Raw genomic sequence first — 16,502 nt, 5'->3', positions numbered from 1 at the left:
TCATTTGTCTGTGTTAAAGGCATTTCTCATTGCAATTGTGGTACCAGATGTTGAGACATTATGTTCCTGGGCCCGAAAGAGAGGATTTGAAGGGTCCTTTGAGGAACTGTGCAGAAATAAGGTAAGGTTCTGAAGGGTCCAGTCTGTCCTCATCATAACTTGACATTAAATGTACCTGTAGATATTCAGGGACCTCCTTTATTTTTCTTACCCTATTAGGATGTCAAAAAAGCTAATTTTTTTATTTTTCTTACCCTATTTACTTATTTATTTTTCTTACCCTATTAGGATGTCAAAAAAGCTATCCTCGAAGACATGGTGAGACTTGGGAAGGATTCTGGTCTGAAACCATTTGAACAGGTATGGCCTTCATCTGAGAGCATGAATTCCTGTAAAACAAATTTTCCACTGAAGATTTTTTTACAGGTGGATTATATAAACATATGGGGTGACCTAAAGACATACATGAGGAATAAATAATGGAGTGGTTTGACAGGGGAAAGGTTTTTAAATCAAAAGCATTTATTCTCTTTTCCTGGACATCAGAATATGATCCTGAATCCTATTCTAAGAATAGGATGCCTGTCCTTTGTTGAGAAAGTGCAGCTTGGCTGAAATGAGAGGATGGATTGGATGGCTGGAGAGTGTTGATCCCCCTCCAAGGCTTCCATGCTTTTTAGACTGGTGGCCTGTGTCCTCTTTTCCTCTTTTAACTGCCTTGTTTATTGGCAGGTCAAAGGCATCACACTGCACCCTGAATTATTTTCTATCGACAATGGCCTTCTGACTCCAACAATGAAGGCAAAAAGGCCAGAGCTGCGGAACTATTTCAGGTCGCAGATAGATGAACTCTATTCCACTATCAAGGTTTAGTGTGAAGAAGAAAGCTCAGAGGAAATGGCACAGTTCCACAATCTCTCCTCCTGCTGATGGCCTTCATGTTGTTAATTTTGAATACAGCAAGTGTAGGGAAGGAAGCGTTCGTGTTTGACTTGTCCATTCGGGGTTCTTCTCATAGGAATGTTAGAGGAAACAGAACACTGCCTTACAGTCACCTCGTGTTGCAGACCATGTTTATGGTAATACACACTTTCCAAAATGAGCCTTAAAAATTGTAAAGGGGATACTATAAATGTGCTAAGTTATTTGAGACTTCCTCAGTTTAAAAAGTGGGTTTTAAATCTTCTGTCTCCCTGTTTTTCTAATCAAGGGGTTAGGACTTTGCTATCTCTGAGATGTCTGCTACTTGCTGCAAATTCTGCAGCTGTCTGCTGCTCTGAAGACTACAGTGCACTAGAGGGAAGTGTTCCCTTTAAAAATAAGAACAACTGTCCTGGCTGGAGAATCTCACAAGCGGACCAGAGATCTTTTTAAATCCCTGCTACTGTCCCTTCTCACAGGCATTCACAGAACCCTTCTGATTTGTAAGGGTTACGAAACTCATGTTCTTCTCCAGTCCCCTGTGGTTTCTGTTGGAGCATAAGGTTTCCAGGAAGCGGGAGGGCAGATCCAACTCAGAACCATGCAGATAAGGAGCCTCCGGCAAATGGGTGCTCATCAGAACACGTGGATTCTCTTTCATGGCAGAATGCTCTTGGACTCGGTTCTCCAGGCCTGATTCCCCTACTCCATCCTTTTTCAGGGGTTATTTAAAAATCTGCCTTAGATTCTATAGTGAAGACAAGCATTTCAAGAAAGAGTTACCTGGATCAGCCATGCTCAGCTGTGACGCCTGAATAACTGTCTACTTTATCTTCATTGAACCACTCACTCTGTGTAAAGGCCAACAGATTTTTAATGTGGTTTTCATATCAGAAGATCATGTTGGGATTAACTTGCCTTTTTCCCCAAAAAATAAACTCTCAGGCAAGCATTTCTTTAAAGATATTAAGGGAGTACTTATTGAAATGGACAGTAATAAGCAAATGTTCTTATAATGCTACCTGATTTCTATGAAATGTGTTTGACAGGCCAAAATTCTAGGATGTAGAAATCTGGAAAGTTCATTTCCTGGGATTCACTTCTCCAGGGATTTTTTTAAGTGAATTTGGGAAATTAACAGCAGTTCACTTTATTGTGAGTCTTTGCCACAGTTGACTGAATTGAGCTGTCATTTGTACATTTAAAGCAGCTGTTTTGGGATATGTGAGAGTACATGTATTATATACAAGCACAACAGGGCTTGCACTAAAGAATTGTCATTGTAATAACACTATTTGGTAGCCTAACTTCATATATGTATTCTTAATTGCACAAAAAGTCAATAATTTGTCACCCTGGGGTTTTGAATGTTTGCTTTAAGTGTTGGCTATTTCTATGTTTTATAAACCAAAACAAAATTTCCAAAAACAAAGAAGGAAACCAAAATAAATATTTGTGCATTTCAGGTGAGTGAGGCATCTTCTTAATGTCATGTTTAATATTCGGAACAGCCTATGGCATGCACAAGCAAGGAGCAAGAATGGCCCTGGGCCTGGAACCCTTCCCGGTTGTCTCCGTTTCTTCTTATCACCCGCCTCTAACTCAGCTGGCCTCAGGCACTGACAGACACTGACCCGAGCCTCCCACCAGGTTGTCTCTGGCAAAAGTCCTAACTGGTTGTGGGAAAGAAAGTCATGGCGTGAATAACAGAGAAGGTACTGAAAATGCAGCTTCCTTGCTGGAAAATACATTTCAGGCGATGCTGGCTGTAACTGGTGATTCTGTGGTGAATTTAATTCCACTATTGTATTTTAGCACTATTTATCATTCTCTTACTGTAGAATTATTTCAGATGTCTCTTTATAGCAGCCAACTTTTTCTTATTTCTTTTCTTCTATCTCCACCCTATTCCTTCTGTTACCATTTTAAAGATTTTCTTTTCCACAGGTATTAATGAATCAACCCCTTAATTTCTTCCAAGCCTGTTGTGTTTAAATCAAGTTTCCTCTCTGAAATTCTGTTTGGTGTGATGATGTGCACCTCAAGCCCTGTGCAGGTGCTATCTCGTCCATTCTTCCACTTTTATTTATTAAGATCCTTATCTTAGCAGGGGGCAGTGGCATGCACCTGTAGTCCCAGCTACATGGGAGGCCGAGGCAGGAGGATCCCTTGAGCCCGGGAGTTCGAGTCCAGCCTGCCCCTTAAAAGAATTTTTTTTGAGACAGAGTTTCGCTCTTGTTGCCCAGGCTGGAGTGCAATGGCACGATCTCGGCTCTCCGCAACCTCTGCCTTCCAAGTTCAAGCTATTCTCCTGCCTCAGCCTCCCGAGTAGCTGGGATTACAGGCGCATGCCACCATGCCCGGCTAATTTTTGTATTTTTAGTAGAGACAGGGTTTCATCATATTGGTCAGCTGGTCTCGAACTCCTGACCTCAGGTGATCCGCCCACCTTGGCCTCCCAAAGTGCTGGGATTACAGACGTGAGCCACTGCACCCGGCAGGAATTTTTTTTAATGAAGATCCTTTTCATGTCTTCTCAGCTTACCTTCCTCCCCTTCTCTCCTGATGAAGTGTGAGGTTCTTAAGGCCTTTCCTTCCTCCCCTCTCCCTTAGCACTGAACACAGGGCTTAGAAACTAATAGATGTTCATTAAATAAACCTTTTGAACAAATACTTGAAATTTTGAACAAAGCTCCTCTTGCAATGAGGTTGATAATAAACACTGGGCTCTTTTAAAATCATGGTGAAATACACAAAGTTAGCACCGTCACCATTTTTCAGTGTACAGTTCCGTGGCATTCAGGACATCCACACTGCTGTGCTGTCATCACTACCATCCAGCTGCATAAGCTCTTCATCTTGCCAGGCAAACTCTGTACCCATTAAATGACAACTCCCCATTCTCCCCTCCCATTAAACTCCTGGCAGCCACCACTTATTTTCTGTTTCTATTAAATTGACTAGGTACCTCATATAAGTGGAATCATACAGTGTTTGTCCTTTTGTGACTGGCTTATCTCACTCAGCATAATGTCCCCAAGGTTCATCCATGTTGTAGCATGTGTCAGAAATTTCCTTCCTTTGCAAGGCTGAATAATATTCCATTGTATGTATCGGCCACGTTTTGTTTATCCACTCATCCATCGATAGACACTCATACTGTGCTTACCTTCTGGCTGTTGTGAATAATGCTGCTGTGAACACTAGTGTACAATTCTGTTGGAGTCCCTGCTTTCAACTCTTTTGTGTATATGCCCTGAAGTGGAATTGCTGCATCATATGGTAGTTCTGTGTTTAATTTTTTTTGAGGAAATGCCGTATTGTTTTCCATATCAACTATATCATTTTACATTTCCACCTACAGTGCACAAGGGTTCCAGTTTCTCCACATCCTCACTAACGCTTGCTTTCTGTTAGTTTCGGAAGTAGCCATCCTAATGAGCGTGAAGTGTTGTTTCCCTGTGGTTTTCATTTGCCTTTCCCTGATATCAGTCATGTTGAGCGTCTTTTCACATGCTTGATTACCGTTGGTATCTCTTCTTTGTTGAAACGTCTATTCAAATCCTCTGTCCATTTTTAAAAAGTGAGTTGCTTGGGGTTTTCATGCTATTGAGCTGTGGAAGTTCTCTATATGTTCTAGACATTAATCCCTAAACACTGGTTTTAATTCTTAATTTTCACTGCCCTGCTTGGGTTCCGTGCCGCCTCAACAGCACTAGAGATGTGATGGTGCTTCTTCCCTCAAATGAAAACCACCTCGAAAGCCCAGTGGTCTCTCTCCAGCCGGAACAGAAAAGAAAAAATATGATTGATCCCAAGATGGTTGTCTGCCTGGCTGTGTGGCAGTGCTTTCTTCCGTCCAGGCCCCTGGCATGCTGATACCACTTCTTTCCCCAACTTCCCTGAGAGCTAAAGTCTCCAGCAGGGCTTGAGTCAGGAGGCCCAAGTGGGGAAGTGAGGGTCTGGCAAGAGCAACCCTGCTGCCCTCGGAACTCCTCAGGGACCCCTCCCAGGCCCCAGCTCTGCCATACCCTCATTTTACATCTAAACTCAGAAAGCAATCTATTTTTAAGTCTATTTGGCATGTGGTTGTTAAATATTTTTGTCCCATTCCCTATTTGTAGATTATTGGAATAATTGTGTTGCTGCACGCCAGGAATATTTTACACAGATTACCCATTTTATACTTAAAAACTTTTGAGCCAAATGCCGCCATTATTCCAGTTTACAGATGACGAAATGGAAGCACACCAATAATTTCGTCAGTGTCATGCCCCCAGACAGAATTAGAGCTAGCCATCTGCCTCCAGAGACTGAACTCTAAACCTCATGCTGTGGATTGCTGTTCCTTCTTGGGTATTTTTGGCACTGAACTTCCTGACAAGACCTGGACTGCTTGGTGCCAACAGTTCTGCCTCCAAGCTTCAGTACAAATGGTTTTTATTCCGATCTATTGACTTTTCCTTGCCCCAATAGAGGCTAATGCCACTTCCCAGAGTTTTATTCTGGTTTTATGACTTAGAAAAAAATGAAACCCCAAATCCATCAAGAACAAAAGCTTGATAGAAACACCACTCACCAGGTGTGGTGGCACACACCTGTAATCCCAGCACTTTGGGAGGCCGAGGCAGGAGGATTGCTTGAGCTCAGGAATTTGAGACCAGGCTGGGCAATACAATGAGACCTCATCTACAGAAAATAAAACAATTAGCCAGGCATGGTGGCATTCACCTGTAGTCCCAGCTACTTGGGAGGCTGAGGTGGGTGGATTCCTTGAGCCCAGGTGGTCAAGGGTACAGTGAGCTATGATCTGCCACTGCACTCCCGCCTGGGTGACGGAACAATAACGTGTCTCAAAAAAACAAAACAGATACTCCGTATTAGGAAGAACATATGCATGAGTCACAGATATGCAGGTTCATGTGATTTCCCAGAACTTCCACGAATCACCAACCATGGAGATAGTAATAGCCATAGGTATTGTGGATTTGCTAACGGGCAGTATGCTATGCTGTGCTCTTTATGCTCTCATTTAATTCTCACAAAACCCCTGTTAGATGGGTGGCCAGTCTGTGATGATGTATTTACCATCAACTGAGTGCCAGGCGTCCTATATGCTGTGGAGGCGCAGCAGTGAGTGTGGCAGACGAGATGCTTGCCCTTGGGAGGCTTACTTCCTAATAGAAGGAGGCAATTGACAAGAAAACAAACGAATACTGCAGATTGTGATGGATGCTTTGAAGAAAGCAGTTGTATTGACAGTGCCCATTTTTAAGTGTTGTGGTCAGAAAAAGGTCTCTTTGGGGAAGTGACATTTGGGGTGATAAGCCAAAGAAGGAACAGAAAGCTTTGCAAAGCTCTGGAAGAAACGTTTTCCAACAAAAGAAGTAGTGGGTGCAAGGCCCTGGGGTGGGAAAGGGCTCGATCTATTCAAGGAACTGAAAGGAAGCTGATGTGTCTAAAGCATCACGAACAAGGGGAAGAGTGGACTGGAAAGAAGTTGGTGATGCGGGGGCAGGTTACCAGGCCCTGCCGCCCTGGAGGGAATCTCAGTTTTCCCATGGTTCAGGAGAAAAGGGTTTGGGGCAAGGAGTGACATTCCTTGAATTCCCCTTTTGGGAACAGCTGCTGAGGGATAAGAGGAGAGGCACAGAGACAGGTGAAGATAGTGTAGTGTGCGAGGGCAGCTTGAGCCAAGTGAGTGGCAGTGGCTGGAGAAGGAATTCATTTGAAAGCAGTTTGGAGGTAGAACCACTGCATGGGAGGACCCAGGAGCAGAGAGGGCTTGGGGTATGAGCATACTGGGGTAGATGGTGGGGCCGTGCTTACTGAGGCGGGGAAGATGCCAAGGCATGTGTTTAGGAGGAGGGGATCAAGAGCTGGGACTGGAAGTTTTCCCTTGAGGCTCCTGTCAGACCACCACTTGAAGATAACACACCAGTCTGCGGCTCTGACTCAGGAGACAGCTCCAGCTGGAGAGAACAGTTCAGAAAGCCATCAGCTAGAGAAGGGATTTAGAGCTGTGGGACCTTACCAGGTAACCTGGGGAAGATGTGTAGATAGGAAATGCAGTAGAGGAGGACCCAAGACAGAGGCCTGGGGCCCTCTGACAAGTGGGTTAAAGAAGAAGCCTGCAAGGGTGATTGAGAATTACCTGCCTTGCAGGAACGACCAAAAACCGAGAGTGGTGTCCCTGCAGCCAAGGCAGAAAGGCATTGCGAGAAAGGCATAAGGGGCACTGGTTAAGGCATATGCTGTTAAAAGTGGAATATGTTGCCAGGCACGATGGCTCATGCCTATAATCCCAACACTTTTGAGAGGCCAAGGCGGGAGGATTGCTTGAGGCCAGGAGTTTGAGGCCAGCCTGGGCAAGCATAGCAAGACCTCCGTCTGTACAATTTTTTTTTTAAGGTACAATAATGTGGGGCTAGTCCACTGCATTCAGCAGTGGTGGTGACCCTGCCAGTAACTGCTCCAGCAGAATAGGGAGGACAGCCTGCTGGAGCACACTGAGGAATGAACTCCCAGGAGGTCAGGACAAAGGGTAAATAGCTCTATCTTGCTGTGAAGAAAGTGGAGATGAATGGATAACTGCAGAGAGATGTGGGGTTGAGAGGTTCGCTTTTGCTTGCATGTAGTGGTGGTTTCTAAGATGGGAGATACTGGAATAGAATGGCATGCTGGTGGGAGTGATCCAGCAGAGAAAGAGAATGATTTAGGAAAGGGCTACCTCAAGAGGTGGGGAGGGTTAGAACTGAAGGATAGTGGTGAGACTGGCCATTGATAGGACTCTTCCATTACAACAAGAGAAGACTTGGCAATGCGGGTTAGATGTCAGGCAAACCCATGGTGATTGGAGTGGAAAGATTAGGGAGCTATCTGAATATTTCTGTGTCTTTGTTTGTTTGTTTTCTTTGAGACAGAGTCTCACTCTGCTGCCCAGGCTGGGGTGCAGTGGCCCAATCTCGGCTCACAGCACCCTCCACCTCCTGGGTTCAAGCGATTCTCCTTCCTCAGCCTCCTGAGTAGCTGGGACTACAGGCGTCCACCACCACGCCGCGCTAATTTTTGTATTTTTAGTAGAGATGGGGTTTCACCATATTGGCCAGGCTGGTCTCGTACTCCCGACCTTGTGATCCGCCCGCCTTGGCCCCCCAAAGTGCTGGGATTACAGGCATGAGCCACCTCGCCTGGCTGGTGCTTCTGTTTTGGGGGTTTTTTTGTTTAAGTATTACCTCCTTGTTATGGATGAGAAACGACTTGGAGGGATCAGCTATTTTGTCCAAGTTCAGATGCCTAGTAAGTGGCTGAGCTGGATTTCCTGACTCCAAGGCCTCTGAGCGCCTGGATCACCTTTTTGCTGTTGCTTCCCCTCTGATGCAAAGCCCAATGCCTTGAGCGCCCTGAGTGCCCGATCATTGTTGAGTAAGTTCTCTTAAGCAGCCGATCCTCAGGTGCAGCTAAACTTTCCATTGTAATTATACCTGTTTGCAGTTCTATGTTAGTCATGCCATAAAGTAAAGGAAGATAAATGCCAGGGACTCCGGAATTTCCTTTTTATGTTTTCATATTTCCAGTTGCTGTTTCATTTCACAGTAGCCTACGCAGAAGAGAAACCTGCCACTCTGACCCCCATCGGTGCACAGCAGGTGGATAAAGAGCAGAAGGTCCCAGCAGGGCCAGAACAGGCAAGGGCCGTGGGTCAGTTAGACGGGTCAGGCCCACAGCATCCCTCCCCTTCTTCAGCCTCCAGCCCCCTCTTCTTGTATTCTGAAAATGGTTTTGCAGCCCAGAATCTGCCTGGAGGGAACTCTCCTCAGGCTCCCAGCACAGACACAATCCTTCCAACTCTTGTCAGCAGAGCAGCGTTGGCGCCCAGTGCTGAGAAACCTCCACTCTAGCTTAGTCTGGAGCCTGCCAAAGGGACCCCTGATCCAGTGCCCTACCCTGGCCTACTCTTCACCACTGTACCCTGCAGTAGATGCCTCGATATGTGTTGGTTCAGGTTAAACTCACTTCTTTACTCAGCAAGAGTAATTAGGGAAATTTTCCCATCTTATTATTCATGTATTTGGCATAAACAGCGATCTGGAGTTTTCCTTTGGGCTCAGTCAACTCCTTTGCATGGTTCACTTGCTCCAAAGGTAGAAGTCTTGCTCAAGGAATTTTGCTTCTACGCAGTGTTCCTCAGGTGCAGAGGGATTCTGTTCTTGGCCTGCAACAGGATTTCTTTTTCATAAACATATTTTGCATGTAAGTTCTTAGTCACTCTTTTTTATTGAGACTTTTATCGGGTAAGGGGAGTGGGTTTGACTGTCAAATTTCTCTGGCCGAAATTGTCCTTGCTCGATACTAACTAACGCTGCAGTATTTCTCCCCAAGAACTCCAGGCAGGCTTCCTGCTTTGCATGTGGCTTGTTTAAATTGGAGAGTGAGCAACAGAAGTACCAACCCCAGAGCCCAGCTGCAGGGACAGCGAAGCACCACGCATTGAATGGGACACACACTGAGCATATGTGAAAACCAGTTTGCTCACATTCTGCACCAGGCGACATGTGCAGACACAGAAGGACTCTGGTTTTGGAGTCCCACACCCACTGATACTGCATTCCCCACCCTGCTGTGCTGCTGCCAGCATCTGGGCCTCACCCGGGCCCAGCTGTCAGTGGGCCACACATGTGGGAGAAGTTCCAGGACTGTTCCAGGCAGCCTCAGCCACCAGTTCCTGCTGCTGCTGTCTCCTATTGGCTACCAAATCTGGCCACCTCTCTCCATGCCCCATTCCCACTCCTTAGGGCTGAGGCCACGTCTTGCCAGGACCGTTGCACCAGCCTCTTAGTTGGCCCCCTTGCTGCCTGTATTGGTCCCTGCCACTTTACCCATTCTGCAGCAAGCAAGATTTTTCTAAATCACAAGTCTTACCATGTCATTCTCCTGCTTCATTGTCCAGAGGCTTCCTATTGTTCCCTAGTCGGAACTGCTTAATGGAGTGAGAGGGGGGCTTCTTGAAATTGATTGTGCATCCAGTCACCTCAGATTTTTTTTTTTTTTTTTTTCAGACAGGGTCTTGCTCTGTTGCCCAGGCTGGAGTATGTGGTATGATCACAGCTCATTGCAGCCTTGACCTCCCAGGCTTAAGGATTCTCCTGCCTCAGCCTCCCAAGTAGCTGGGACCACAGGCGTGCACCACCAAACCTGGCTAATTTGTTGATTTTTTTGTTTCTCACCATGTTGCCCAGGCTGGTCTCAAACTCCTGAGCTCAAGCGAGACTCCAGCCTCAGCCCCCTAAAGTGCTAGGATTACAGGCATGAGCCACCTTGCCCAGCCACTTGGGGATCTTAACATGAAGATTCTGATTCAATAAATCTGCAATTCTGCATTTCTAACAAGCTTCCCGGGAACAACAGTGCTGCCGGTCTTTGTGCTGCACTTTGAGGAGTAGGGGACTGAAGGGCCCCTGCTTGCCTCCCTGGCCTCATTTGTTGACACTTCCCCAACTCTGTTCCAGCCATGCCTCAGTTATTCCAGCTCCCAAAGTGCATCCTGCTTTATGCTCACTGCAAAGCCTTTGGACAGGCTGGCCTCCCTCCCCAGAGCACTCTCACCCTGGCCTGGCTGCTCGTACAGGATTGGAGATGGCGCTTCCCTTAGAAGCCTTCCCTGATTCTCTAAGCCCAGGAAACAAAGAGCATGTTTGTGGCCTGGGTGAGAATGTCTTTATGCCCAGTGACAAGGGGTGAGAGAGCTGGCCTATGAGGTGTAGGGGAGCAGCCAGAGGTTTCGTTCTAGAGCAGGTTCTAGGAAGAAGGTTGCTGCGTCACCTGGGAGGCGCGTCTGCCAGGTACCATCTGCTGAGTCCATTCCTGCCTGAGCAGTAAGGGCTCCTGAGGTCAGGACACTGGCCAAACAAGGTCAGCCTCACAGCTGCGTGTCTTCTCAGGTCAACCAAAAGTGCTGTCAGAGTGAGCAGGTTCATTACAGAGTTGTGAAAACCTTTTTCAGAAAGTTCTTTTCCAACCACAGCTTGAGGGAGAGTTATAGACACAAGACTCTGCTGTAGACATTTTACTTCTTATTTTTCTGTCCTTATTTCCTTAAAAAAAAAAAAAAAAAAACCTTTTCTCTGGGATGTGCTTCCATTTTCTCTTTCTCAGGTTATGCACTCGGTTTTTTACATCCGTTTCAGTTATAAAGTTACTGCTTATGCAGGTTGGAAGTCTGCCATTCCTTGTCTAAAGAAATCCTGAATTTTGCTAGCATGCTCCTGCCAGGATCCCAGCACCAGACTCTCCTGGCCCTTCAGGGAGCTGAGAATGGAATCTGAAGCATGAGACATTGCATGGTCATGATGTACTGACCAGACCTGTTTAGCCGTGTGATTGCAGCTTGGCTAGGAACAGTGCCAGTTAGGTCTGGAAAAAGTAAAACAACATTAGTTACACAGCAAATAAGTTTAGCAGCTGGGTAACAGCACCCAGGAAATGTTGAAAAGCATGTGACATAAGAAGAGATCTAATGTCGTTGTTTGCTACAAAAAATCTTTCTGCCCTCTAACTGTAAAAGGCGAGGAGTGCTTCCTTTCTGGATTTTATTTCCTCTTTTTCTTAAAGGGAACATCCAAGAGAAAGTATCCTCCTCTGCTCCCCCATGCCTGCCCCCCTGGGATGTGTTAAGTCTGTTTTGCAGTGTCATAGTTACAGAGGTTGAATAATGTGTCTGCTTAAAACAGATAACAACTTCATGAAACTGCCAAGTTGAGTGAGATGTTCCTGTGTACTCAATAATTAGTAAGTGCTGTAGGAAGTTATATAAGAAAGTGGGGAAATTTGAGACATCAGTTCTTTTCCTCTCCGTCATAGAGAATCATACTCTGCCTTATGGGAAATTGACAGGAATGGATTGGATAAATTGTGGAAGAATATCATTTATGTGAAAGAGGAAAAGGGTTAAGTAAGGACAGCTAAAATGTCTAGCCTTATTCATCTTCTTGAACTGACTTTGAAGCAGTATTTACCATGTCTGAAAGTGAGGAGCTCTGTGCTCCGATGACAACGTCCAATCTCCAGGCCTTTCTTCATCTGCCCCCTGGTGGACCCAGTGCTGAAAAGAAAATTCAACACAAAAGCTCCCTGGAGAAAAGCTGAGTCCAATAAGAAATGGCACCCCTTCTGTGTATCGAGGGACGCCTACATTCTTCTCTTATCTTCATGAGAATCCTGTAAGAGAGCAAATAATATTCTCACTTAAAATCAAACTAATGAGGCCAGGCGCGGTGGTGGACACCTGTCATCCCAGCATTTTGGGAGGCCAAGGTGGGTGGATCTCCTGAGCCCAGGAGTTTGAGACCAGCCTGGGCAACATGGCGAAACCCTGTCTCTATGAAGAATACAAAAATTAGCCAGGCCTGGTGGCATGTGCCTGTAATCCCAGCTACTTGGGAGGCTGAGGCAGGAGGATCGCTTGAGCCCAGGAATTTGAGACTGTAGTGAGCTATGAAGTCACCAGAGCACTCCAGCCCGGACAACAGAGTGAGACCTTGTCTCAATCCAATCAATCAATCAAAATCAAACTAACAATTCCAAAACATGGAACTCATATATACATCAACCTCTGTCACAGGGAAGATATATTTCCACATGGAAGTGTCCAGGCCCAAGCACTCAGTTTATCCCAAGCCTCCCAAAAGTTTTGTCATTATTTTCTATAGTTTGTATAATAAAAGCAATAGTTTTTTTTTTTTTTCCATTTCCCAAATATGAAAGCATATAACTTAAGGACCTGCCACCTAGGTGTCCTCCAGTGTCCTGAAGCCTCTGGTCCTCTGGTGTCCCTGAAGTTCCTTGCAGTTGCTCACATTGCTCCAGGTCACCTCTAGGACTCCTGACCCCGCTGCCTCCACTCCTGCGTTTTCATCCCATCCCTTCCAACAAGCATGCTTCACCCCACTCTGAACACTATCTCGTTAACGGCAGCAAATCCACACAGGTCTGCAGCAACCTCAGTTCTTGCTTCCTCAGAGGAAAGAATTTGACTAAAGGGGCATAAGGCAGAGTGAGAGACAGAGGCAACTTTTAGAGCCGCGTGAAAGTTTATTGAAAAGTTTTAGAGCAGGAACAAAAGGAAGTAAAGTACACTTGGAAGAGGGCCAAGCAGGGACATGAGAGATTCAAGTGCTGTGTGGCCTTTGACTCGGGGTCTTATGCGTTAGCATGCTTTGAGGGAGGGGGCGGTGTTACCTCTCCCTGGATTGTTCCCTTGGGGTGGGCTGTCCTGATGCGCAGTGGCCTGCCAGCACGTGGGAGGGGCCACAAACGCAGTGTGTTTACTGAAGTTGTGCACATGCGCAGTTGAGACGTTCTCCCATCTACCAATTAAACACCATCATTTTGCCTCTTACCGCGTGTGCTGGAGCTCACTCACCGAAATCCTGAGATCTTATCCGGAAGGTGCTAATCACCAGCTTCAGATATTTTCTATTGGGAAATTGCCTTTCCCTCGTGCCGGCTGTGACCAATTATTATTGGTCTAAAATAGAGAAACAGTTTAACAGCCGTCTGGCCATCCCCTGATGGCTGCCTGACATTCCTGGTTGCAGGGGCCCTCTCCTGCCCTGCTCACGTCTGCCTGACTACCTACTGTAGCGATCCTTCCTTCCTCACTGCCCCTTAGACACACAAGGCTGTGGAGTTTAGCAAACTTTACTAACGGTTAACTGGTGGAAAGAGACCAGCACAACACAGGCACTATCTTAAAATGGAAAATATTGGCCATGGCTTCCCTAAAAAGTAACCTATCGTTCTCCTTGCGGGGAGTTTCCTTTCTGATTGGTTGGAATCTGCTGGGCACCTCCTATCCCCTCTACAGATCCTTCTCCCCTATGGCCAGCCTCCAACCCCCACATTTTTATCAAGGGCTTATAATGAGCCTTTGTGTTCTCTTCCTGCCACCCAAACCAGGCTCCCCACCTGGTTTTCCATATCTAGAAGCTCGCAGAGATGCTGCGGTTTCCATCGCCAACAACACAAATCACTACAGAAATTCTGAGATGGCTCTTCTGGGTCAGAATCGTAGGTAGGGCTCTCACACAACCTCTGCCCAGAGCACCCAGGGAGTCTCCTTCCTATGATAGCATCCACTGGCTTTATCAGGTCACCCCGCCCCAGGCATCCTGGTAGACTCCCTCCTCTTCCCTGTGCCCTCCCCTCACCCAAGCTGAGAATCATTGCTCTAAGCTGACAGTCTAACTGCGGAAGCAGCATGGAACAAAGTGGGTTGGAATCTAGCTTCCCTATGAATAGCTCTACAACCCTGGGCAAGTTTCTGTCATGGATTTATCTGTTTCCCCAGCATGCATTTCCCCCTTTCCCAATTTATAGCCCCCTACCTGCTACTCCAGTTCCAGCGGGAATCCAGGTGGTCCTAGGAAGCTAATGAGTGTATTCCATTTCCCTGGCCACAGGGATTGGTTCAGGGACAGTGTGGTGGTTAATATTAGGTGTCAACTTGGCTATGCTATGGTGCCCAGTTGTTTGGTCAAACCCCAGTCTAGGTATTGCCAGGAAGGCATTTTTTAGGTGTGATTACCATTTAAATCAGTAGGCTTTCACTGAAGCACATTACCCTCCATAATGTGGGTGGGCCTCCTGCAATCTGTTGAAGGCCTTAAGACTGAGGTTTCCTGAAGAAGGAATTCTCTTCAATCCTGCAACACAGACACTCTGCCTGAGTTTCCAGCCTGTTGGGCCTGCTTTGTGGATTTTGGACTCCTGATGGCAAAATCAACTCTTACCTGAATTTCCAGCCTGTGGGCCTGTTCCTAGAGATTTCAGACTTGCCAGCCTCCACATTCACATGAGCCAGTTCTTAAAATCTCTGCCCGCTGTCCCCATATGTACATTGGTTCTGCTTTTCTGGAGAGCCCAAATACAGGTAGGTGTGGCAGCCCTTTTTCTGGGAAGGCTGGGAGATACGGAGTCTCTTTCTCTGAATGGTAGAATTCAGACAGACATGGAATGGCCCCAGGTTTCAAGCTCTGGACCAGGCTCCCAGTGTGTCCAGAATTGGTGGGTTCTTGGTCTCACTGACTTCAAGAATGAAGCCACTGTAACTGTAACTGAGTGTTACAGTTCTTAAAGGAGGCGTGTCCGGAGTTTGTTCCTTCTGATGTTCGGATGTGTTCAGAGTTTCTTCCTTCTGGTGGGTTCGTGGTCTCGCTGGCTCAGGAGTGAAGCTGCGGACCTTTGTGGTGAGTGTTACAGCTCATAAAGGCAATGCGGACCCAAAGAGTGAGCAGCAGCAAGATTTATTGCAAAGACCGAAAGAACAAAGCTTCCTCAGTGTGAAGGGGACCCGAGCAGGTTGCCACTGCTGGCTTGGGCAGCCTGCTTTTAATCCTTTATCTGGCCCCACCTACATCCTGCTGATTGGTCCATTTTACAGAGAGCTGATTGGTCCGTTTTGACAGGGTGCTGATTAGTGCATTTACAATCTCTGAGCCAGACACAAAAGTTCTCCAAGTCCCCACTAGATTAGCTAGACACAGAGCACTGATTGGTTTCTCCAAGTCCCCACTAGATTAGCTAGACACAGAGCACTGATTGGTGCATTTACAAACCTTGAGCTAGACACAGGGTGCTGATTGGTGTATTTATAAACCTTGAGCTAGACACAGAGTGCTGATTGGTGTATCTACAATCCCTTAGCTAGACATAAAGGTTCTGCAAGTCCCCACTAGACTCAGGAGCCCAGCTGGCTTCACCTAGTGGATCCCACACCAGGGCCGCAGGCGGAGCTGCCCGCCAGTCCCGCACCATGTGCCCGCACTCCTCAGCCCTTGGGCGGTCTATGGAACTGGGTGCCACGGAGCAGGGGGCGGCACTTGTCAGGGAGGCTCAGCCACACAGGAGCCCACGGCTGGGGGGAGGCTTGGGCATGGCGGGCTGCAGGTCCCGAGCCCTGCCCTGCGGGGAGGCAGCTGAGGCCCAGTGAGAATTCAAGTGCAGTGCTGGCAGGCCAGCACGGCTGGGGGGCCCAGTGCACCCTCCACAGCTGCTGGCCCAGGTGCTAAGCCCCTCACTGCCCAGGGCTGGCGGCGCCAGCCGGCCACTCCGAGTGCGGGGCCCAGCGAGCCTATGCCCACCCAGAACTCACATTGGCCCGCGAGCACCGCGCAGCCCCAGTTCCCACCCGCGCCTCTCCCTCCACACCTCCCTGCAAGCAGAGGGAGCCGGCTTTGACCTTGGCCAGCCCAGAGAGGGGGTCCCATAGTGCAGCAGCAGGCTGAAGTGCTCCTCAAGCGTGGCCAGAGTGGGTGCCGAGGCTGAGGAGGTGCTGAGAGTGAGCGAGGGCTACTGGCATGCTGTCATCTTTCAATCCCTCCTCTAAACAGGACACCCCAACTGATGTTGGGAATTTGGCCGATGACTGTTCTAGCTACTTCCTGCTGGATAGGGCCGATGAAGGGGCCCTGCAGTTGTAGTGTCCTCCAGAGGGGAGCTCTCCAGGCCAGTGAAGGTGCCAGTGGATTGGTCCAGGGGTCCTCGGTAGAAGTAGTTAGTTGAACTCATTTGGGGTTCCATTT

The 16,502-nt window shown here is 47.4% G+C and overlaps 1 protein-coding gene across 9 annotated transcripts in view; it reads left to right on the top strand.

Moving 5' to 3' along the window:
• ACSL1 (acyl-CoA synthetase long chain family member 1) overlaps positions 1-2,386 on the top strand; it is a 72,251-nt gene extending 69,865 nt beyond the window's left edge. For 7 of the 9 annotated variants that reach the window (XM_058436940.1, XM_032149021.2, XM_032149018.2 and 4 more), the window contains exons 19-21: positions 20-121; positions 289-360; positions 733-2,386. In XM_058436940.1, coding sequence (XP_058292923.1) covers positions 20-121; positions 289-360; positions 733-873 — 315 coding nt within the window. In that variant the 3' untranslated portion in view covers positions 874-2,386. The remainder of the gene's footprint in view (positions 1-19; positions 122-288; positions 361-732) is intronic. The other 2 variants (XM_032149016.2, XM_058436944.1) reach the window with 1 other exon arrangement.
• Positions 2,387-16,502: the final 14,116 nt, after the last annotated feature.

The sequence above is a fragment of the Hylobates moloch genome, unplaced genomic scaffold (genome assembly GCF_009828535.3).
Source record: "Hylobates moloch isolate HMO894 unplaced genomic scaffold, HMol_V3 SCAFFOLD_3, whole genome shotgun sequence".
Lineage (NCBI taxonomy): Eukaryota > Metazoa > Chordata > Mammalia > Primates > Hylobatidae > Hylobates > Hylobates moloch.
Note: the sequence above shows the minus strand (reverse complement) of the source record. Positions and strands in the feature narration are given on the sequence as shown.